Source organism: Coenobita brevimanus, chromosome 54 (genome assembly GCF_032717465.1).
Source record: "Coenobita brevimanus isolate Jiangsu-jjx chromosome 54, ASM3271746v2, whole genome shotgun sequence".
Lineage (NCBI taxonomy): Eukaryota > Metazoa > Arthropoda > Malacostraca > Decapoda > Coenobitidae > Coenobita > Coenobita brevimanus.
In genome coordinates, this window is record NC_137007.1 from 2,057,476 (window position 1) to 2,083,065 (window position 25,590).

Below are 25,590 nucleotides of genomic sequence, written 5' to 3' on the forward strand. Positions count from 1 at the left end.
GTACATGACAAAAATAGTAGACAATAAAACAGTCTTCCTGTGATGGCAACTCCTCAGTCTTGCCACCTCCTGATACTGAACCACTATTGGGCCCCAGTACTGGCACGCAAATATAACAGTCCACAACACTTCCTTTGTGGCATGTCAACGTGCCATTCGATGTGAACGGGTTAATATAAGGATGACAATGTGCCTACAGAGGTAATGGGGATTATTTTTAATCTCCTCAGTATAAGTGATTTCCTGTAACAGGCAACAGATAATCTGGCAGCAGTAAATAAAAATAAACTTAAAAAGATGACAATATAATGAAGTTGATGGGTAATACGTCTGATCTATTATCGTGTAGTTAAAGACAATCCATGTAAGAATAAGATGAGGCAGATGATATCCAGGTCACTAAAACCAGATGGCTGCTGATCATGGGGATGCAATGTTTGTGTACAAGCAATATGCACAATGCATATGCACATGGTTGTGAGCAAAATTACACATATGCAACTTGGACTGTGTATGAACTGGTGCCTAATTAAAGGATGAAGTGAACTTACAGCCTGTCTCAAAGGTCTCAAGAAAGCCATGTATACATGAGTACTGTATATAATCAGGAAATGAAGTTACTTTTCTCCAGTATCATTTGCTATTAACATCTATAATTTCTATACCTTAACTCATTCCCCAACAAGGGGTTGGAAATATTTCCTGTCAACTCCCTTTATGATGTCATAATTTTCATTTTATTTTATAGTACCCCAAGATGTAATTCACATTATGGGAAATCTCACACACCCAAAAATTAAGGACTGACAGAGGACCATGATAGTTGGATAAATAATGTACAGAAGAGCAGGTTTGGCAACCTTTTTGAAACTTACTAGTATATAAACTGACTTCAACCAGCAGGTGTACTGGTAGGTGAAGTGAATCTTCAAAGAAAAAATATCTCCCCCTCCCTTAAAGCACATGCAGATGTTCAGACATGTGAGGTGGAGCCAGAATACTTGGGGCTTGAATGGTGGGTGACTACCTCCATCTGTCATGCTTTATCTTTCCTTGTTTCCTGGACCTGAACTCACCTAGTCTTTAGATGTGAAAAAATGTGAAGATGATTTGTAAATTATTCTACACAGGCTCTCATTATATATGACTAACTGGTTCTGGATCCCTTATGCAATAACAAAATGATGCTGTACTGTACTTTCATCGACTATCTACCTCTCTATCTGATATACCAAGTACTTCAGCCTTCCTCTCTTCTTCACTACTGCCATCACAGCAGATACTGTTCTTCAGTACTCTTTACTTCCATGACCACCTGTGTATTCCCTAAGTCCGATAACTATTGCCAAGACATTAATGTTCAGTGGTAAATTACCTCTCTTGCCAAAAAGGGTTAAGTGGGCATGCACTAACCTTTCATCCCCATACTCCCTGACCAACTCATTACTGCTAGAATTAGGTGGTACACTTATGTTTTTGAAGTAATCTACTGTTCTCGTTGTTGGTGAGTAACCCTGGTCTGTCTGACTGAAGAGGCCCTGCAATTGCAGGCAGTTACCTGTCCCTGCAGGGCTGTCCCATGCAGTTTCCTTGTGGTGGACAATGTCTCGACACAGCAAGGAGAAGGGAAGAGAAAGGAGGTTTGATTCCTGGTGGATTCTACAACTGTCTCTCTCAACCCACTTAAAAGGGACACCAAACATCACCCTGTTCTTTGGTTATAAGGTTACCACCCAGTGTTGTGAATGCTATCCTGGGTTACAGGAAACCACTATACTTGTTACTCAGTGTACAGCCACATGAAGTGGAAAGAAGAGTAATAAAAAGTGACAGAGAGGATGGGACAGATAGGAAGATAGGAGGACAGACACAGAAAAGGAATGATAAAGGTGAAGGAAGAAGCAGGCAGCACTACATGAAGTGAGTGGATGATGATTGCCACCACCTGCCACCATATATAATCTCTGTACATGAAGTATTGGTTTGAGATGTCTACAAGTCAGGTGGCATGGTTCAGTTTTTCCTATACAGTAAAACCTCAATATAATGGACTACAATAGACCAGAATTTGTTATCGGAATTGAGGAGCTACTGGACTAAATTCTTATACTGTATATTGGAAAAAGTCCAATTAAGCCAGAAGCAGTCTGGACTGCCTTACCACTTCAACTATGTTCACCACAATGAGGTAAATAAAAGACAGGTTTACCAGTGTACAGTACAGTACTGCAATGGTAGTGCAGTACAGTACAGTACTGCAATGGTAGTGCAGTACAGTACAGTATTATTATGTATATGATACCATTTGATTATTGTAGAGAATGTATAATACAGTACAGTACTGCAATGGTAGTGAAAACAGTTTAAAAACCATTGGTGTGATCCAGATTAATGTCTGATATGTCGGAAAAAGTCCAGACATTGCTTTTATTGGAATTTGGCTTTTTTCCTTATATTGGAATTTGGCTTTTTTTTGGAATGGCATGGGCCCTAATTAGTCTGTTACAATGAGGTTTTACTGTACTGTTTTCTAAGCAAATGGTTGTCTCAAGAAAAGTCTTCCTCAGTCTCTCTTCTATGCTTTCAAACAATCTGCCTAGGCATCTTGAACTTATTTTAAGCATTTTTGGATGGGACAGTTTTCCTGCAAGTACAGTACTGTATTCAGTCTTTGGTTATTTCTTTCTATATTAATAAAGAAAGAAAGGAGAAATGAAAATAAAAAGCCACATATACAATAGCTAAAACTCCTTTAACGACTTACTTGTTAGGGCTGTGTCGATGAGTCTGACCCATATCACTTGTGGATGTAAAGCCAGCAGCACAGGTTTGCATGTTACTGTAGCTTGAATGACTGACTTGTTTTTTGAAAGCCCCTGTGTGCATTTTTCCAGGACTCTCTGGAGTGGGGTAAGACTTCCTAGGACTACGAGACCTATCAGAACGTTCTGGTGATGCCTGACGAATGTGCTGTTCCCATCTGCTGCGCATCTCCCTAACCTTGGATGGGCTCGGGTCTCGTGGACGATCCTAAAACAACAGTAAACTATTCTTAAAAACAGAATGACAAAGGACTGAAAGAGGATAGGTTTTGAGCCCAAAGAGGCAGGAAAATACAGTAATTCCTATACTATCTGAACGGCGACTATCCGGACTCCCCACTTACCAGACATTTTGGGCCCGGGCCATTCCCCCCCCCCCCCCCCCAAAAAAAAAATTCCAACATTTTTATCAACCATACTTTGAAATTGGTGTGCAGCGCCGAATAACAGCTGTGTTTACGCTCACTGCTTGCTTCCCCCATCCCTCCCCAGTTACCAACTAACTACCATCCTGACTAGACGTTTTTATGAATACAGTAAACAGTCAACAAACTGCAATACCTCGCCACTAGACCACATGGGAATTTAGAGTGAAGTGCAGTGTTATGAAATAAGAATTCAGAGTGCAAAGATTAAGTACAGAGTGTAAACTGGCAGTTGAAAATAGTGGATGAAACTGGCATGGTGCAATCAAGAACAGAATGTGCAGTTAAACAATTATAACTCATAGTGCAAAGGATTAAGTGTAGCACAACACTGGATTACTGTACATGCTTCAAGAGCATTTTCACCACTGCCAAAGCCTTAGAGGAGGTGGGTTAACCTTCAAAACGAATGGCAATGGACATATTGTAAGTATCCTGTACACTGCCAAATACTGTATTTTCCATATCCACTTCTAATTCCTCATTCTCTGGTTCCTTTTCATTTAATTCATACTTTCCGTCCCTTAACTGTGTAAACAGGGTCTTAAATAGGTGCTATGCATGTCCGGTAGAGAGTTATGTAGGTGGTTTTCTGAGTTAGGCTGGGTTAGGGTCCATAAGTACCAGTCCAAGAGGCAGGGGCCCACTATCTGGACGGACCCACTTTCTGGACGTGCCTTTAGCTCTATTACATCGGATAGTGGAGAGATTACTGTAATATAAACACTGACTGGAGAGCTTGTCAGGATAGAAGGTTGTACATTATCGCAGTGATGTTCTGGACCCTGCCCCACCCCAATTTTGGGTGGGGAAAAGACATGCAATTATTATGATGAGGAGGAGGGAGAATCTGTATTTCAAACACTAAGTACCGTACACAAATATATACTGACACTGCTAAAGAGAATGATGATAGGAACCTCTGATTATTTGCTTGTACACAATATGGATGTTTGTAATACTTTCAGGTAACAGATGGATGGCTACCATTGACCCCAGAAGGTAGTGCCAAGAAAGTGAAATATGGCTACAAGCTTGGTACCAAGCCCCACAATCATCCCTCTTAGGCAGAGAACTTTTCAGACACAATAGCAGTCACTCTGCAATCCCTCTTTAGAGTGAATATGTAGAGTTAGTCCTAACTGAAGTTCTCATATTGTTATAAATCTTTTTACACATTAAATTTTTTTCTCCAACAGCTTCTAGCAACTGCTTGGAAGTAATTAGCTTGTTTTGGGAATTGGCCTGTGCAGGTTTATATCCAAGGGGTGCCTGGGGTTTCTTGCTCATGTAATGCCACTCAGGGATGAGTGAGGCTGGTCACTCATTTTATGTGTCAGGACCAACTTGCCTAGTCCCGGGTTCCTATGCTCCTCATGGGGCAACATAGGACTGGATGATGGATGGATGGATGGTTTAGCTTCCACTCCAAAGAAAACATCAGCTGTAGCATGGCCTTAGGACGAGGCATGGCATCAATTTTGTGTACAGTATATATGTATGTATGTAATATGTATGTACTGTATTACTGTGCACTTTTACACTGGATCCTCCCCACCTCCATTCATACCATCCCACTTTGAAACATTACAAGTTTTCCATTAAAGTAATCTCTCTTTAACCTCACACTCCATCTTGCCATGTTTACACAATATACATACAGTATTTAAAATAATCAACCTCCTCAAGCACTTCTCCTTCCATTTGCACTCTGCAAGACATCCTGTTTCCTCTCTCTACCCTATATTACATGGCTAAGCAAATTATGTAATTCCTTTCTTTCAAATACTATTATTTTGCACTTAATTGTGGGCAGGTGACAGAAGACCTAAAATAATGTAATGGGCAAGATATTTCTCAAACTCTCAGCAAACACTTCTGATCCTTTTTCAGCATTTTTTTTTTGGGGGGAGGGTGCAGAATCCATAGAACCACTACCTAAGAGGAAAGTATATCATTGCTTGCAACCAAAAGTAGGTAAAATTCACCCATGAACTATCTGAACTAGGCAAAATTTACCCATAAAATATCTGTTGAAGTATGCATGGCATGTGACTGGACAGTGACATAATAGGGAGGAGGCTGAAGCACCAGCCAATCAGGGTGGTACTCCCAAGGGGAATGGGAATGTTGGTGATAGGGAGAGCTGGAGTTCCTGTATCACTAGCTACATAACCATCCCCCTCTGTTGACCTTTTCAGTGTGATACCAACATGGAATGTACACCTCTAACTATCTCCTACACTAAACCACATGCATTTTACATCACACAACATACCCCACTAAGTCACATGGGTTGAGGCCAGCAAGGGCATGTGGCCAGAAAACTTTGCCCCCGCTACCTAGTAGCGAATCTTTTGAAGGGAGGCATGACGAGGGCTCCGCCAGCATAGATAATGGGGCCAGGGTGAGATGGGGCTCGAACCTGTGCTAGAGAGTACAGGGCATTGCAGTTCCCAGGCTGCCACTTCCGCCCAATAGAGAGGGGACCGGACCGAACCTGGGAGTAGTGCCCCAGGAGGCTGCCATATCAATGGGTGTATAATGACACGGCAGTTACAGTGCCAAGGCACACTTGGAGGGTGTCCCTGTAGCTCTCTCAGCAGGGTGCCCAGAGGCCACTAACACAGCCACTGGTCAAGGCTGGTGGGCTAGGGGTCCCAGATCCATTGCCTGGACCTGGGACTGTGCAGTGGTTGGGGCCTGTGGCATGTCTCTCCCCTTTATTATTTTACTGATTATGACCAAGTTAAAGAATGAAATTCAAAGCAACCCTGAGGACATTAAATCACCCAGGGGGATCAGACTGGAGTCATGGAATGTGGGAAGTTGAGGGATAGAGTGGGGGAAGTGGTTGTGGCATTTAGTAGGGGGTGGATGGATGTGGGATATGTGCAAGAAGTTTGGTATTGGGGTGGATCAGCCAGAAAAACTGCTGACAGGGATTGCTATTATAAGTTGTTTTGGCAGGGTAGGACAGATGGTTATGGTGGTGTGGGTGTGTTGGTTGGGGAGAAATGGGTGGACTATGTCATGAATATTACAGTTACCGCAAAGTGACTTAGGACCTCTCCCCACAAAGTATTAAAAACACAGAAATCATAGTACATATCACAATGTTTGTCCATGAAATGCCATTCATTAATATGAAATCATGTTTCCTTTGTTTTTCAGGACCAGTTGGATGCATTTTGACATGGAATCAATTAGATTTCTACTGTATATAATCTAAGGACATTTCTTTGCACCAAACATTTGTCAGTTCAGTCTTGAGGTTGTCCAGATTGGGTGTCTTCTTCTCTGCCATGATTTTCTTCATCTTTGCCCAGCAGTCTTCTATTGGATTTAGATCCGGACTGTTGCCAGGCCAGTTGAGGACCTCAATCTGATTATCCTGAAGCCATTTTGTCACCTTTCTTGACTTGTGACATGGAGCTGAACTGTGCATGAAAAAGTTGCATCCATGAACTGCAAAAAAGTTTAACAAATATCTTTCAGTACTTGAATGTACCAGCCACCATTCATCATCAAGTTCTTAGGAAGAAAGTAGAGGCCTCCCCTTCCCATTTCACCTGAGAAACACCCCCATACCATTACTGATTGTGGGTGCTTAACAGTCAGCTCCATGTAAGCAGGGTCATATCGACTACGGGAGGCAGGGTGACGAACCTTGGCAGAACGCACCTAGAACACTTGAAATGTACTTTCATCAGAAAACATAACTTTCTCCACTCATCCAATGTCCAGTGTGCATACTTCTTGGCAACTGAATGCGCTGCTTCTTCATGCAGTCAGTAAGAAGCGATTTCTTGGCTGTGGTGTGGCTTGGCAAACCCAGCTCCTTCTGCAAGCGGTGTTGGATAGTTCAAACTGAGACAGCTTGTAACAGCTGGGAATGCATTCTCTTCATTTCTGCTGCTGTCAGTCGAGGATTCTTGATTACTTCCCCCTTCAGAAGCGTATCTGTACCTCTGGAAGTAGTCGTCTTCTTTCCACTGCCATGCTTGTGCTCTGGTACGATATCTGAGAGCTGCAGCAAAAATCTTATGACAGTCGACTTTGCGCGTCAAGTACATTCACAAATCATGTTGACAGGGACATTATCCTGCCTCCATGCAATGATACGGACCCTCTCATCCCTTGAGCAGTACTATCCAGGCATGAAAACTCGACTCTAGAAAAATAACAGGGCAAACAGTAATGCATACTTAGGGGAGGTGCATGCTCGGAGCGACGGGAACATATGATCCCACTCTCGCTTCTGAGCAAGAACTGACGTGCCGAGTGTTTCACCACCTCCCGCCAAAACCAGAGGAGTTGCCAGTTACTTCTTGCCCCCAAGATTCATTTGGTAGAGGTGGAAACACAAATCAAGGACAGACAACTCTCCCATAGCAATTCTGTGTTTAGGTCCTAAGTCAATTTGCAGTGGGTGTACATGGCCATAATCACCCTAACCAGCCACTCCTCGATCTCAAACTTTCTCATTGTCCACTTCACCATCCCTCTAGAGACTCTGTCAAAGGCCTTCTCCAAATCACCAAAAACAATGTGCAGTTCCCTTTTCTTTCCTGTATATTTTTCCTGAAACTGTCGAACAATGAGTATGGCATCAGTGGTCCCTTTGCCTGGCATAAACCCAAACTGTATCTCATCAATATTCATTCTTTCTCCAGCCATATCTTCTAGAACTTTCTCCATTACCTTCATTATCTGGTTAAAAAGCTTTATGCCACTGGGTGCTAATGTTAGGGGTAGGGTTGCGAGAGGCAGACCGAAAAAGACCTGGTACAAGGTTTTTGAGTGTCACCTCAGGGATAAAGGACTGAACAGGGAAGCTGCCAGAGATCTAGGAGCTTGGAAAGCCACCATTAGGTGACGAAAGCAGATGCGTCCAAGCATGTTGGAGCCTTCAATAACAAACGAATGAACGAAATTGGATGGAGCATATTTTGTTGCAAAGCAAAGCAAAACTAAGATTTATGCATTCTTACCTTGCAATTAATTACATACCAGCTTTGTTAGTAATATACAATGCTTTCAGTCATGGGGGTGAATGAAAATCATTATACAGTAATTAGAAAAAATGTCAGTATACAATCTATAATTTTTGGCAATTACTGAGATCTTGTGTGCAAATGAGAGTTCAACTGTGAATTATTGACTGAGAAGGGGAGAAACAATGAAAAAACATGTGAGGATGCGCGTAAGTGGTTCACTTTGATATAAAATACCTGCTGCATGAACCTACCTTACAAGATTCTGGTTCAGAGCTTGGCACCCTAGAAAGCATATGGCCTGGGCTTGAACGAGGACTTTTGGGCATACATGACACAACAACAGGCGGCAGTGGTGGTGACTTGGGTGGACTCCTGTAAGGTGGTGGTTGGGTGCTAGTACTTGCCTGGCTGGCAGTCAGGGATTGAGAAGCAGGCATGCAAACAGTACCAGGTTCATCTCGCTTTTTCACTTTCTCTGGGCTGGTGCTCCTCATAAATTCTGCAAGGCTGATGCTCCTAGCTTTGGAGGGACTAACAGATGATGGGGAACTCTCAAGGGTGGATGTGGACTTCTGAGGGCTGCAACTAGCAGTCTTATGCTCTTGCTCTTTGTAATCATAATAAAGCTTTGATCGAGAATCACTTGGAGTGAATCCTTGTGCTTCCTGTAAGTAATTCAGTTATAAGTCTTCTTAACTCCTTCACTACAATGACATTTATTTTATTACTGCTACCACCACACAGATTTATTCAGCTCTATAGGGGCTTCTCAAACTGGATGAGTCTGATATCGCCTTTCATTAATCCCTTCACTACAAGAGGTCTGTCCTGTTGAATACAACTGTTTGGAGGTAGCTCGAAAAAATTTAAAACATGTCACTGAACTCATAGTGCCAAACAAAAAGTAGAAATGTTTACAATAACTATTAATGATTCATGATTCGAAAGACAATATGCTGTTCCAAAGCACTCTTGCAGCAAGAAAAAATTTAAAATACATCATTGAATTGAAGGTGTCAAACAAGAAGTCTTCATGAAATGTTTACAATAACTATTAATGACTAATGATTTGAAAGACAATTTGCTGCTCTAAAGCACTCTTGCACCAACTACTGTACCGTAGTTACAACCATCTCCCTCAGGTTATTCACTTTATCATCAACACTACAGGCCAACAGATATTTACTAACATGCACTGATGTTTTATTTGGAAGTTTGAGAGCATTTTTCAAACTCTACTTCAGCATGTGTAGATATACAGGCAGGGAGACATTCTACTGCTATAAAGATCCTGCTTTAAGCCATTCACTAATCACTACCAGGTATGAGCACACACAATGTACATCTGTCAGTTACATTTTTTGATACAACAATACTATACTGTTTTATTTTCCTGTTTATCATTTCGTGTTTAATACTGTAATAAGATGCTTGAAATATGTTCTATATGCCGTCTTACACAAAGGGTTACAGGCTATGTATGATGCACCACTTATGGGTAGCTAGGGATGAAAAGTCACACAAGTCAGGCACTACGATCTCTGGTCCCAGCTGAATTTTCATATTATCTCCATATACATACATCTTCAAAAACTGTATAAGCAGATCCAATTGTATATCAAACATATGCAGAACACTATCTAACATTTGTCAAATAAAAAAAAATAAGAACTTGTAACACAAATCTAGCACTCAACTTACCAATGCCTCTTGAATACCATCATTTAGGATCATCTGAAACAAGCAGTTGAAGCTGTCAGGCATGCAGAAAACATTAGTAAAATTCTTATTTGAAATAAATCCATGCCTTCCCACACAAAAACTAGGAGCTACTACTGTGCTTACAAACTACAACAAAATAGAGTGATCTACTATGGAGGAACAGCATACTTACCAGCGAGTTAATCATGCCTCTGTCCCAGTCAAGCCTTTTTGTGGGTGAGGCAATGTTGTCATTTTGATGTACAGTTGTCTTGTTCCTTGGCATCTTTGAGTTTGATGAATATTTGGAATGAGGAACAGGAGACTGGGATGAGAAAGATGGAATGTGGAATGGTGTCTGATTTGAAGCAGAGGAAGATGATGACTCCCCATCACCTATGCTACTAGTCAGCCTACCTGAGGACCCTTCTCCATAGTAATACTTAGAGGGAGAACCACTGCCGCTTGTAAATGAAGTATGTGTCAAGCCAGAGTTAGACATGCCATGTTCTACTGATGAACTAGACTCATTGTCAGGAAATGCATTGTTGCCATGCGCTTCATGCACAGGTGTTGAAGCTGATAGTCTCTCTACATCTACCTGCGAGCCATGACTGGTGGAATGATATGTGTAGTCATCATCCCAGTTTTTCATTTCCTGGCACCTCTTAGCCAAGGGACCTGAACGATGTATGTGTGAGGAATGCTGAACATTCACGTCCAATGTGGCTTCAGCTGGAAGCCTCTCACCAACATCTTTTATGACATTTTCAGTTAACACTTTCTCAGGGCTAAAACTTGCTTTCTTAACACGAGAGGACTCTTGATCAGTACTAATACAACTTGGCTTAGGAGGATCTGCTTCTTCTCTGGAGGTATCTGCAACACAAATGATCACACATGACTGTAATTGCATTATACTCTTCTAACTTACAGTGTTAAACATATTATATACCTGCAATACAAAAATGCTATGACAAATAAAGTACCTGTATACATTACCCTTGAGTAGAGTATATAACTGACTGAGATCTGTGGTGGGAAAACAAATGTAAAAATTCATAGAGGGAACACTGCATGATGTAGCCTAATGATGAATGGTACCTGTAGGTTTCACAATTTCATCAAAATGACTTTTTTTTTTTTTCCCTGTAGTCAACTACGCGTAAGACTATGCTTAACTCTGAAGAAAACTCTGATTTAATAAGGTAGAGTAGAAGTTAGAGAACACACTGCCATGAAATAACAGAAATAAACAGTGCAAGTTCATAACATACAGTAAAAAATTACAAAATAAGCCAATAAGAGACTGGACATGAATATGGGTAGATCAAATAGGGAAAATGCAGAAAAAAATGTAAAGCACCAAAGGAAGAAAGCAGAAGTTTGGAATAGTGGAACGTACAGTAACTTTTACTGTAGTATGTACAATTTGCTGCAGAAGAAAATACAGTAGGCTATATTGCAAATGCAATACTAGACAATGATTACTGTGTCAAGGGACAGGAATGAGATGTAGTAATGTAGATCTCTCTCCAAAGTTGATGGAGTGGGTGTGAGTTTATCAAGATGTACAGTGTTCTTACACTTGTGAAACAATATACAGTAACAAGTCTACCATAGGCAAATTGCACAACGACCCTACAAATATTTTTCAAATATGAATATGAAATATTTGATTCAATCTTTTTTTGTTGACATACTGTATAGCAATACATGAACTATAAGCACAATGTAGTTCAAGAGCTGATTCATGAATATTGTGAAATAAGGTCATACTGAAAAAATTAATATAGATAGGGTGGTAAAAAGGATATATGTGTGAGTGAGTCTGAAGGTGAATGAAAGCCTCTTTTTCTGGGTGCTTCCACAGAGAAAGCAGAGTGAAAATTTTCCCCATTTTCAGAGTACTACAGCTTAAAATCATTATTTCTTTGAAATTCTTCAATTGCATTATGCTTCTCTGAATTAACTCCCACTCATTTCTTCCTCTCACTACTGTACATTCCCTCTTTCATCATAATGTCTCTCTTGTATCGACCCCAACCACTTCTGTTTTCCTTCCAATGCTCTTTCAACTGCGACATCCCACCACGTTATTCCTCCTTTACTGGTTGACACCCCTGCGGCAACACCTATAGCTTCAGCATTCTTGATCAAACAGTTCTTGTATGCAATTAGTATTTTCTATATTTTCTTCCAGTTTAGTAACTAACTCCTCCACTGCCTTTCACTCATACAAGGTCTGTTCAGACAGTATAGCTCTAAAAAAATAAATTAAAAATAATAAATAAACAGCTAACCTGTTGAGCTAGGACACTAATCCCCCTCAAAGTATGCCCCTTCTGACTTGACACAGGTTGCCAGTTGTTCTTTGCACTGCCTGAAACATTTTACAAAGTCAATTTTTGGTATCTCTAGCAGGTGCTTTGTCACATTCATCTTGATCTCTTCTCTCGTCTCAAACTGGGAAGCCTTCAGCAGAGTTTTGAGATTGGGGAATACGCAAAAGTCACTTGGAGCTATGTCTAGTAAACAGGGAGCATGCTGGACCTGTGGGATGTTGTGCTTGGACAAAAATTCCTGAGTCAGTTGAGAAGAATGGGCAGGAGAATTGTCATCAGGGCTGCAGAGTTGGTACCCAAAACTCTAAACTCCGACTCCTTCATTTCATGTATGTCCGACTCCAGCTCCAACCCCTTAGACTTTCTCTACAATAAATTTGCCATGATGAGTCTGCACTGACTTGCACGTGCTCAAAATTCCCACCTCGCAACTTACTGGCAGTAGCAGATGCTTCCATGTCACTTTATACTATAATCATTTTGTTCTTAAAAATTTTGTATTAAAGAAACCCACCTCTAGATTCAAGAATGAAGAAATTATCCGGACATGTTCACTCCATGGGAAATCTGCTGACTGTGGTGTCTGTTCTTGTTCTGTCGACAGATGGCAGCACCTATGTTTATGATAAACAAACGAAGTACGGGAGAACAATGAACAACTCCTAAATAAAATGTGGAAAATAAGAGAAAAGAAAAAAAAATGCAGCAGCTGTAAGAAATAAAACCGAAGGAGCTGTCGTTCGAAAGGCAATAAATACTGTAGTTCCACACAACATCTACATCATGTTTATAATTTCTTTACTGATGGTTGGAGTCAGAGCCAGAGTAAGGACTTTTTTACCAACTCCGGCTCCAGCATCACCATAACTGCTTCTGACTCTGACTCCACAGCCTTGGTTGCCGTGGTGCAGCTTCCAACTTATCACATTCCAAAGATCTGGTCTCTTTCGCCGAAATGCATCACGAAGACAATGGATAATGTTGAAGTGGTATGTTTGTTCAGTCTGACCTTCTGGTGCATATTTATGATGCACAAGCCCACTATAGTTGAAAAAAAACTGCAATATGCATTTCACCTTCATGCGAACCTGTCGTGCTTTTTTTTTGGCCAAGGCAGCCCTGCATGCTTCTACTGGGATGACTGTGCTTTGATTTTGGGGTTGTACCCATGCACCCAAGTCTCATCTCCAGTGATAACAGTCTTCAACAAAATCTGGATCATGATTTTCACACTCCAACATGTCTTGAGCAATGTTCATCCACACAGCTCGTTGTTCACATAAGAGGTGCTTTGGAATGAACTTGATGGCAACTCTTCACATGCCCAAATCATGTTAAAATTTTGTGTGCTAATCCATTGCTGATTCCAATTTCATTTGCAATTTCTCTGACAGTCAACCAATGATTTCCCATGATACGACCAAATCACAGACTTTCTTTACATTTTCAGCACTCCTGCTCGTTGATGGCCTCCCAGGATGTGGATTGCTCTCGACTGATATTCGGCCATTTTTTAAGCGATTGTAACCCTCCTCTATTTGCACTACTCCCAAGACTTCACCTAGTTTTTGGCAAAATTTGATCCAGTAACGTTGTTCAACTTTTTCGGTCATTGTGACGAGCGCGGGAACTCAACGAGTGTAAGGTGCACAACCATGAATATAGGCTGACTGACAGCCACTTGGTCACTCATGGCGACTGGCATTAATCATGCAAGCACACAAAGGTCCTGCACCGTGCTACACAAAACTCTGCCCCTATGCTCCAACTGGTTGGTGAGACACAAAAAAAATGTGGTCAGATACTTTCTGAACGGGCCTTGTATTCATGTCATTGCTTTGTTTCTCAGATTTTCCTCTCACTCAACACCTCTTTTATCATTTATCCTCCATGCTTCTCTCAGTTTCACAATGCAAACCAAAGTCATACTGCCACATAAATACAGTACGATCCTAACTGAACACATTTCTCAATGCCCTCCTGTCACTGGTACCAGGCATCCTCCTCTCTATAAAGAACATTATCAATCAGGCTTCTATACATGATTATTTATGTACTTTCTGTATCTGAAATTGGAAGTACTTAAGCATAATGGCAGCATGGTCCAATGTTTCTGAATGTCATGAGCCTTTCCCGCTACTTTACATGTCTTTCAGTCACTTCACATTATCATTCTCTCCTGGCACTTCAAAACAACCCATTACATCATTCACCAAGCCAGTGTCAACTCTCCCATTCAGATCTCCTTCTGCACTCGCAATTCCTTGGTATATATGGTATTGTCACTCTAAAACAGTTGATCCTAAACCTGACCTTCTCATCCACACCTCTACCATTTTAAGGCACACAGATGTGCACAGATAATCAGTGCCACTTTCATAAATTCAGCCTTAAACTTGACATACATGCACTTTAAGCTGATACAGTTATAGTTATTCATTCCTCCCTGCCATTATTATTTCATCAACAAGCCAACTCAATTGCAGTATCACACCTGTATGTTCATACTGACCTTATACATACTGCAACATTCCATTTCATCCTTCTCATTCCCTCTCATCTTTGTCAAACACAAACTGCCAGGATACCATAACTATTTTCTTTCCTTAAATGCCTTCACTACCACTCCTGTCTTACATTCTTCTTTAACACTTCTAACATTCCAGACAGCCACCCAAGTCTACCTAATTAAACTGGGCCCTGGGCTGGCACAGGACCCAAATCCTAGGTCATCTGGACTGTTATTACATTACACAGTTATGAGAAGGTACACTGGATTCTTGGTCCTCACTACCCTTTTCCTGATAGCTTACGTGATATACTGGGTGTATGGGGACTACAATTTTTCTCCCTTCAAGGGCTTGCTTCAATCTTCACTCAAACCTTCAGCTCAATGAAGAACTTTGTATTTCACTCTCACAATGATAACATTCGGTCTCAGAAACATCCCTCAGGTAGAATGTTAAACCCTTCAGTTTGGCATCTTTCTCATACCATTCTTGCTAATTTCATACTCATATTCAGCACAGATGACCCCCACATTATGAAGAGGGTAATGAAGGCCACAATACATCTATGCCTTCCAATATAAAGTCTCTCTTGAGCTTAATAAAATTATCTGGGTTTAGGAAGGACAAAGTACTGAATAACAAGATGTTCTCATGGTGAAGTAACTAATTAAATTAACCCTGGGTGATAGATAAATGTTTACAAAACCATATCACTCGATTCTAAAGAAATAATAACGTGAATCAATTTGCTGAACAATTAGTCGACTTTCTTCTGTGACGATTTGTCCACAAATAAAAAAATAAGCAAGATATTGTAGGCTCTTTTATGTGGTGTTAAGCCTTTGGACACACTAACTTTAACCCAGCTTTTATTTTTCTTCCCCCCCCCTTAATGGCGGGGGGGAAAAAGGAAAAAGAAAAAGAAAAAAATAAGAAAAAAATTAATTTCAAGCCATTTCCTTACCTTATGTAGATACTGGATGCAGGTCGGTTGAGCTCTATGTCCTGATCGCTGCCACCATAGGTCAGTCAGATCTCTGCATCAGTTTCGTCCTCTGACAGTTTGACTCAATGTGTCCGCACTCTTCAGAATTGTACTCGATCTCCTGACTCGACCAGAACTTATCAAGTCTTCTTTCAAATTATTTTACACTCTTTGCCTCCACAACAAATTTGGGAAGACTATTCCACACATTAACTACCATCATATGTAATTTGTCCTGAATTTCAGGAATTAACCTACCCATTTTAGATATTATCCTAACATATGTCTGTCATTCAAGCCTAACCATGACCAAGATCCAATCTTACCTTATGTCACTGGTGGAATCCATCTTGATTGATTTCAAATTTGAAAACACGCAACAGACCTACTTCCAACCCTCTGACTGGCTGAATCAGAACTATGAAGCACTAGCAAAAAGCAAAAGCATACCCTCTATGACCATAATGCACCACTGAAAAGCAAGAATGCATCATTTTTAGCCGATGAAACGTAAGCAGACCCACAGGACTTGCACACATTACACTCCACAGTATCTCACTTACTTTTAATTTGAGGGGACAACCATCACAGATGCTGACTTAAAACTGTGCAACAAACTGATTCACATTAATATTAGTGGTTTTGTTAACATTATCCAGGTGATTTACTACTAGCTACTGAGTGCAAAGGAAATAGTTTATACATACAAATATATATATATACATATACTGTATATATATATGAGGGAGGGGGGGGTGAGCTGGGGGGAGGGTAGTCAAATGGTGGGTGACAGAGCGACTTGGAGGCATTTTGTCTGCGGCCACCCTTTGCGGGATTAGGGCGTCGGGCTATAGATAGATAGATATATATATATATATATATATATATATATATATGAGATGCAACACAGTGCTTTTCATTATAAAATTACCTTTGTAAAGATTACTGAGGTGATTCAGTCTAGAGCGAGTTGTAGTAGACACTCCCACATTTTCCTTATCTGTAATCTGTGGATTTTTCCCAACTGCTGCACGCCTGGCTTGGCTTCGAGCCATCATTTTCTGAAAACAAAAGATAAATTATACACTACATGTACCGGTACCTTAAAATACAGTGCTAGTATAACTGCATCTTCTTTTCAAAGCTTTATTCATCACTGGGCAGAGACCATTCCATCAACTGCCACGATAAAAATGGGAAGATTTTGGTATGCATGCCTTGTCATATAAAAACCTCAAACAGTAACAGCTGTATAAGAAATGTATTTAGACATACAGGACTGCTGCTGAAGATTTAACCATTTTCAACAACATATATAATTGACAAAAATGGAGAGGATGGAGAGCAAGAGACTAATGGGCCAGTGTATGTGAGTAAGGTAGTGACGGGAAGAGAGATGGGAAGGCCAAGGATGAGATGGAATGGAGAGGTATATAAGAGAGGGGGGTGCGAGCTGGAAGCAGGGCAGTGAAATGGCAGGGGACCTGGTGGTATGGAGGAGATTTGTTTGTGGCCACCCCTCATGGGATTGAGTGTCTGGCAACAGACAGATGAATATTATTCTACAGTATACATTTTGGTAAAATTTTACAAGTACAGAATACACCCCAATTGTTGCACAACAATTTTTTCTTATGTACTTTGAATGATTTTGACATTCATTTTTGCCAGATATCACTCGTTTTGGAGATTAGGCCTACCCAAGGCAAAATATACTTATTTTTGTGGAGTTAAGGAAATGGCCAGGTCCCCTGTGGCAATGTTTACCAGCGATCTCCAGCTGGCGCCACTACGTTTGGCAACCATCACTCCAACTAGACGCATCAGTGTACCTCATATCAAAACAATGGAAACTTAAATGATTTAACCAAACCTAACATGTCTTGCATCTGACGGTCAGCTTGAAATGTAAAAAATGTGCGTTAGGAACGTTAAATATGGACAGCTATTGGCACATGTCAGTGGATATCCAAACACATGCATATGATGCTCAGGCGAATAGATGTAGGTTTTTAGGTTTTAATATCTCGGTTATTATGCATTTGCGAATGTATCGTATTTAAAGAAAAAGTTATCTTTTCTGATGGCCTACCTGTCTGTGACCAATACTGTACTGGGTTCCATATTGTGTACTTGTAAAATAAAACCTACATTTCTCTCAAGAGTCAATAACAAGTGCAAAAAACAAAGCATCTGCAATGGAAAAAACACAATGAAGTTCCCCTAATTCAGATATTATCAAAGAATATTTTTACAAATTGTACCTACTATGGACCAAAAATAAGTATGCACTAAATTCTACCCAGATATAATTTCCAGCTTGTAATGTAAACATAGCAATACATTTTCCTCTTGATCCATGCAAAAATGCAGGTCTGGGACGTATCCCACAGTGTAAATTTAACCCTCCACAATAACAGGTTTTACCATTAAATTCTGTTGAAACTCACGTTTCTTAACTTCTGCACGCTGCTAAATACAATGACCTCTCCAGTCAAAATAATGTCGTAATTTATACACAACACTTACACAGAGCAAAATAACTAACAACCCTTCAGGAATATGTCATACTTCAGGAAACAAACATACCTGAACGAATGGATCTGCCATTGTACATAAAAGTACAAACAAAATCAGCAATGAAACGCCGCCTGGTACACACGTCCGCCGCCTTTCAAATTTTAAATCCTCTATCTCTGAGGAGTCTGCGCATGCGCACTGATTCAGGCCAAGCCTAATGTAAACAATACCCTAAAAGTCTTATTATTATTATTATTATTATTATTATTATTTTTACATTCAAAGTCATATAAATTACCTGGCAATAATCGCTGATAGCAAATTAATGTGTATATTATAACAAATCGGAAACAATAAATATTCCAAATTCGAAATTTATCGGTGAGCATGGAAGGCACGGACGAGGATTTAATGCGGGAAATTCAATTTGCCCCTGGCCTATCCATTTTCTTGCACAATATACCATTATCATGAACACTTACGCTAAAGATGATGACTGCCCCAGGTCAAGAATATATTTTACATAGCACTGCCACCGCTTACGGGATTGTGGCGTCTGGCAATAGATAGATAGACTTGAAAGTGCACTGTTTGATGCATGAAACTTGGAAAATGTTAGGTGGGGCAAAAAGTGGGAAATAGATTGAACGGGATCCCTGCAGGCTATTACCAGAAAAAAGATAAGCAGAGAGGGTTAACCATACCATGTAAAACCAGTACAAAACGTAGGGGACAGGAAGAGTAAAATGCATGCTCACTGAGCATGCTGGAGGTACAGTCTGCTGGAGGTACAGTGGCACAACTTGTGTTGTAGGTGGTCTTCTGCTTTCCATAGAACATGAGGAGTACAAAGACTATACCAGTGGCTTTTTCCCGACTACTATTCGTAATGAAAATCAGAGGGTCAGGCAGTGCAGCTCTCCACACTGAGTAGAGGTGGAGGACGGAGTTGGGAAGTCAAGCCAAAATGTCAGTGTACCATACAACAGTTCATTATGATTTCTTTAAACATCACATGGTGGCTGACAACTTATTAGTTTACTCGAGCTAATGGCACTGATAATCCTACATGTGGTGGTGGAACAGTTGTGACACCCACCCGGGAGCAGCCAAACCCATTTCCCTGCATCTTGCCATGGGAAGGACCCTGGTCCAACCTTGGTGAGGGTCCGTCTAACACCAGGAGATGCCAGTTCCATAAATGGTGTATACGCCATACTGTACCTGTAGGACAGCCCTGCAGCAGCTGTGGCTTACATGTGGCTGATGAGTATGCTTGATTAGAGAGACCAGGGTTTAGTTATAACAACTCTGGCTACTGCTACACAATTTTACTTATCACAGAGAAACTCTCATTGTCCAAGGGCTTGGTGACAGAGTTATGTATTAATATTTCAGGGTGAGTCCCATTTCATAATGATGGTCATAATGATGTAAAACTGCACAATTCACATTAAGTTATTTCGGTAAAAGATTACTTCTGTGCATGTTCCAAACCCATTTCTGAGTTTAAGGGTTCAGTGACAGATTTATATATTAATAATTTGGGGCGAGTCCCTTTTTATACTGATGGTCATAGTGACGTAAAACTGCTCAATTCGATTTATTTCAATAAAAAATTATTATCGCCTGCCTTTAGAAGGCATAGCAATTATCTTTTTGCCTGGCTGTGTGTGTGTGTGTTTCCATTATATCCCATAAACGGCACAAACTATCAACACAAAACCTTCAGGTTATCAAGATGTGGCCTAAATCTTTGACTAGTTCAAAAGTGGGGACTTGGGGTCAAGGTGAAGGTCACCAAAGTGGCTGCCAAAGGTCACCTAGTTTTTATCATCCACCTTTAACAAAATTATATCTCATGAACGGCATGAGCTTTCAAGCTTTCAACATGAAACCTTCAGGGTATCAAGATATGGCCAAAATCTTGGACTAGTTCGAAAATGGGCACTCAGGGTCGATGCCAAGGTCACCCAAATGGCTGCCAAAGGTCAACTTGTTTTTATTGCATGCCTTTAGCACCATTATACTGTATCTCTAGAACAGCTTGAGCTATCAACATGAAACCTTCAGGTTATCAAGATATGGCCTACATCTTGGACTTGACCAACAGCATATTCTAGCGGGTGATTAGCATTCGGCTCCCAAATGCTTTTCTTTCACTTCTGTGTGCATTCCATTCCCTTTTCTAAGTTTACATGGAGGAATGTTCAGTATACTATTTACTTATATAAGAAGCTTTATTGTAGTCTAAATATAGGGTACTGGAAAATAAACTATATCCTAAACATGAAGCACTATTGTATACTATTCACATGTATTCCTGACAAAGTTTGATTGTTGTTCCCACAGTACACTGTACTGGCTTGGCCACTGGTGATCTAGACTAACACGTTAGACAAACAAAGCTACCTTCAGTGCTAATGTTAAGTAGACCTACAGTAGTCACACTTTCAGAATGTTGATACAGTTCTCATGACACAAATGAAATGAAGTCAGCACCAGAATTCTGCATCAGTACAATACTGCAAAGTGCTTCAACCATGTGGTGAAGATTGCATCAGCTGAACTGCCAAAATTTGCCTTCCTGCACGTGTCATCCTCAGACCAACTTCCTTAAGTAACCTGTGGAAAACACATAATGGACAAATGTAAAAACAACGCCTCTTGTTAAAAACATTATGAATTTAAAACTATGTTCACTGTTTATTATTCAGTACTTATGACAGGTCCTAATGCAGTTATTCACTTTCAAGTGTTGCGCCACTTTAAAAGTTATGACAAAACAAGGGACCAACTTACAGCTTGAGCTGGTAAGAAGTCTGATTTGAGACAAGCCCAGCAAAAACTGTGATCACAGTTACATGTCTTTCATAAGCCTCGCTAAGGTTCCCTGAACCCAAGTAGGCTTGAGAATGAACTGCCATGGAGCTTGAAGAGAACCTTATGAACTGCAATTTTGTCAGTTGGCTCTGCTCTTAGCATATCCAACAAAGTTTCATATGACTGAGTGACTACATATGGTTCTTTGCAGGGCAAAATATCTGGGCATCAACAAACTTATATTGTTATACACCCCACTGTTTACTTGAGTTACTATATAAATTGAAAATTAACTTTCTTACTGCAGTATAATGTATTACATAAGGATACTGAGACCTATGGTATAGCATAGTTTTCAATTACATCATTACTACAGCAATCATTGTAATATATGTTATAGGATGGATTTCTAATACAACACAATACAATGCATATATATACTGCCATCCATCATCGGATCCTATGCTGCCCCTAGAAGAAAGTAGGAGCCTGAGGCTAGGCAAGTTGGTCCTGACATTTAAGATGAGAGTGACCAACCTCAATCATCCCTGAGTGGCACCATGTAAGCAACAAACCCCAACCACCCCTTGAATATAAATCCAATTGAAGCCCCTTAATTACCCACTAAACCACCAGACACCATAATTTTGTTTTATGATTACCACCCAACATAGTAAAATGGTTTCCTGGTGTACAGGAAACCATTTGGCTTGTCATGCAGTGTAGAGTCACCCATAGGCAGAAGGAAGAGGAAAGAGTGAAGGAAAGACAGAAGTGGGGGTGTAAAGTCACACATAGGCAGAAGGACAAGGAAAGAATGATGAAAAGAAAGACAGAAGAGGAAGGAAGGAAGAGAGGAAAGGGCAGACACCCAAAGCAGCACTACATCAAGTGAGTGGATGATGAGAAATATTCGTTAAAGTATGAGAATGAAAGGCTGATTAGGAGTGTGTGAAAGTGAGAGGGAGGGGAAGGGGGAGGTTAAGGATGAGATGGAGGGATAGGGCAGACAGGTACAGCACATGCATGAGGTGAGAGGGATTTGAATTGGAGAGAATGCAGCCTGATGACAGAGGAAAGAATTACATAGAGGTGATTTGGTTGCAGTCATCCCTTCTGGGATTAAGGTATCTGCCTACAGGCAAAAAGACAGATACTATATTGTAGTTTCTGTGCCGTACAGTTCAGTACATCTCAACTGGACTTTATAAAATATTTCTTATAATTGCTTATCCTGGAATGGTAATAATGTAGACTGTTTTATAAATGAAAAAAATCTGAGTATGTGGTAAGTAGCACACCAAGAGGTAGATCTAACAAGACTAGGGATTAAATTATAAAAAAAAAGACGTCAAGATTGGGGGACAAAAGAAAGATGTTGCCAGAGATCATGCTGCACTGAAAGCCAACATTGGGTGAACTAGGCTGAGATCAGCAAATATGTTCAAAGCCTATTAAAACAAAACATAACTGCCCAGTTCAAGACTTACTGAAGTTGTTTGATTTCCTTATGTTCAAATACTGTACATCTTTGATTCTTTCATTCACCCTTGGAGAGATTCCCCTTATTAGAGGTCAGAAGGTCTCTAAGCTTCTTGACAAAATCCACTTAGACAAAAAGAGAATACCATAGGCTAAACTTTATTACACAATTGCACTGCTAAAGCCTCCATCATATTTAAAACCATGGTAATATATGTCATGTCACACAAATACCTATATAATCCTGTACAACACTGCTGGACTACTTATAAGGTGTACTTGACACCAAATGTACATCTGTTTTGCAATTGTTGACTTGGTTCAGGCATCATGGAAAAAAATCCTGTGATTGCAAGCACACTCCACTGGAAAAAAAAAAAAAAAAAAAAAAAAAGCAACTCAGAGTTTCATACTATTCCCCACATTGTGACCCAGCAGTGCTGCTGTGTTATCCCCTTATTTATATAAAGTTACAGGAAATAATGTGTATAACAGAACTACTTACCCTTGGCATGTATGGTATGAGACTGCAATGGTTACGTTTGAACATGAGTAGAGCAGTGGGAAACACATAATTTACATTTACAACCGAGTCATTTCTGTGTGTAAGCATTGTAAGAGTTCCATCTATTGATATTTACCATAAGTATAATGTCAGTCAAAATTGGTAAGATGTTTTTAAGTAAAGTCAGAGATAGAAATGGATTAAATGAGTGGGGGGAACTCCAAGAACTTTATCATGCTATCCTGTTTTTTCCCACAAATTAAATTCCATGTCCCAGCCCACCCTTCTCATAATTAACTGCACCCTAAAAGGGCTGATTGCAGGCTATGTAATCATAGTCTTATACTTTCGTCAACTAAAGAAAGTATCATATCACAAGCAGTTGTAATATGCTATTCTTACATTGGAAACTTTGATTAACCTAGCTTGTATAAGGTTTACTGTCAAAACCTGTTCTCACATAAAGTAAAAAAATAAATGTTATTTGTAATTGTTGTACTCATCACACAAAATGTACATATTACCACTGCAATTGTTTTGATTTTATGTAACCTCATTGTCTCAGCCAGTTCTGTAGGCTGGCATCTTTGAAAAACAAATCCTAGGTTTATTTCTTCAATTTAACATATAGCAAAGCTGTGATTGCTGAACCACTCAAGTAATGGTAGGTCATATGTCCACATTTAGGACTGTCTCAAGCCTCACCTAAAAATCTAATACCTAGTCTTGTTCAAGTATTAAGGGCTTTGAGTTAGGGAAGGCATCTGAACTACATTCAAATATATTAGTATGCTGTATTTACAATTACATTTCCCAAGATATATGTTGCAAAGAAGCTTCACCTTGCATCCATGGATTTTGAGAACGTTTATGTACGGACTGTATTGAAAGGGTTTAGGGTGGGTATGGAACATATCTACATCATGAGGAAGTTTGGTGAGGGCAAAAACCTACCATAAGTAGCAAGTAATTTTTTTTTTTTTTTTTTTTTTTATATAACTACATAGAAGGAACCATGGACCATGAGCCCACAAACCATTCCCTTCAAGAAAAAACAAAAACAAGATAACAGACTGCCAAATTCAAGATTTGTTCATTTTGAGATGCCTGGACAAACTGCGCTTGAAAGTCTGAGATCATAGGCAGTAGGAAATACAGACAGAGGGAGACAATTCCAGAGCTGACCTGTTGCATACATGAATGACTGAGAGCAAAAGTTAACTTTTGCATTAGGGAGTTGGACAGAAAAGGGATGAGGGTTTGTTGCCAGGCAAGTGCAACGCACTTGCTGTAATGGTGGAGGGATGCAACCAGACGGTTCAGAGGAGCAGTCACCATTGAAGTAGCAATAGAAAAGAGATAAGATGCAAGAGTGCAGCCAAAAGTCAGAGGTTGAAAGGAGTCAGTGAGAAGAGGAGAGTTAATGAAATGAAAAGCCTTTGACTCCACCTTGTTGAGAAGAGTTTTATATGTGAAGCCTCCTCTTGCACAATGGTGCTACATGGGTGAATAAAATCCATGTATAAAGCCAACAACTGTGCAGGGGTAAAGAAAGCATGGAGTCGACTTAGCACACCCAATCTCTTGGAAACAGATTTTACAGGAGAGGTAATATGTTCTTTCCAAGATAAATCATGAGAGAATGAAACCCAAAGTATGTTTAAAGATGATGCAGGATTGAGCTGAATATTGTTAAAAATTAGAGGGTACTCCTGTGGAAGATTTTGTCAGGCTGACAGATTTTAAGAACTGCATTTTTGATGCATTAAAAACAAGAATATCTTTACCCCAATCAGAGATATGACCCAAGTAGGACATTTAGTGCGCCAAAGCCTCATCCCTTATTTGTTGAAGTAACCGCTGAGATGGGACGCTGAGGGAAATGAATGGAAAGGTGGAGGGTGGAGTCATCAGCGTTTGAGTCCATAAGGTTAGATGTACAGCTTAAAAGGTCATTGGTGAATAGAAGGAAGAGAGTTGGTGAAAGGACAGAGCCCGGAGGAACACCACTGTTGACAGCTTTCAGAGAAGAATGGTTGCCGTCCACAACAGCAGCTACAGAATGACCAGAACAGAAGCTCGAGATAAAGGCACAGATAGAAGGATAAAAACCGTAAGAGGGCAGCTTGGAAATTAAAGATTTATGCCAGACTTGATCAAGAGCCTTTGAGATGTCAAGTGCAATAGCAAAGCTTTTGCCAAAGTCCCAAAAAGAGGATGACCAGGAGTCTGAAAGGTATGTGAGAATATCACCAGTGAAGCATCCCTGGTGGAACCCATACTGACAATCAGGAAAAGGGTTGTAATAGGAAAGATGCTTTAAAATTTTCTTTGTTAAGAATAGACTCAAGAACTTCATTAAAACACAGGATGTTAAAGCAATTGGGTAATAGAGGGATGGGAATGGTCACCCTTCTCTGGGACGGGCTGAATGAGAGCAAACTTTCAGCGATAGGAAAAGGTGCAAGTTGA

The 25,590-nt window shown here is 40.2% G+C and overlaps 2 protein-coding genes across 2 annotated transcripts in view; both read right to left on the reverse strand.

Moving 5' to 3' along the window:
* The window catches only part of LOC145401001 (anillin-like), a 46,508-nt gene extending 36,222 nt beyond the window's left edge, over positions 1–10,286 (reverse strand). The window contains exons 1-4 of the mRNA XM_080273358.1: positions 10,142–10,286; positions 9,949–9,981; positions 8,499–8,912; positions 2,765–3,030 (exon numbers count right to left, since the gene is read on the reverse strand). Of these exons, the coding sequence (XP_080129484.1) occupies positions 2,765–3,030; positions 8,499–8,912; positions 9,949–9,981; positions 10,142–10,234 (806 nt within the window). The 5' untranslated portion in view covers positions 10,235–10,286. The remainder of the gene's footprint in view (positions 1–2,764; positions 3,031–8,498; positions 8,913–9,948; positions 9,982–10,141) is intronic.
* Positions 10,287–20,565: 10,279 nt separating this feature from the next.
* The window catches only part of LOC145401004 (BTB/POZ domain-containing adapter for CUL3-mediated RhoA degradation protein 2), a 33,948-nt gene continuing 28,923 nt past the window's right edge, over positions 20,566–25,590 (reverse strand). Inside the window, exon 8 of the mRNA XM_080273362.1 lies at positions 20,566–20,933. Within this exon, the coding sequence (XP_080129488.1) occupies positions 20,911–20,933 (23 nt within the window). The 3' untranslated portion in view covers positions 20,566–20,910. The remainder of the gene's footprint in view (positions 20,934–25,590) is intronic.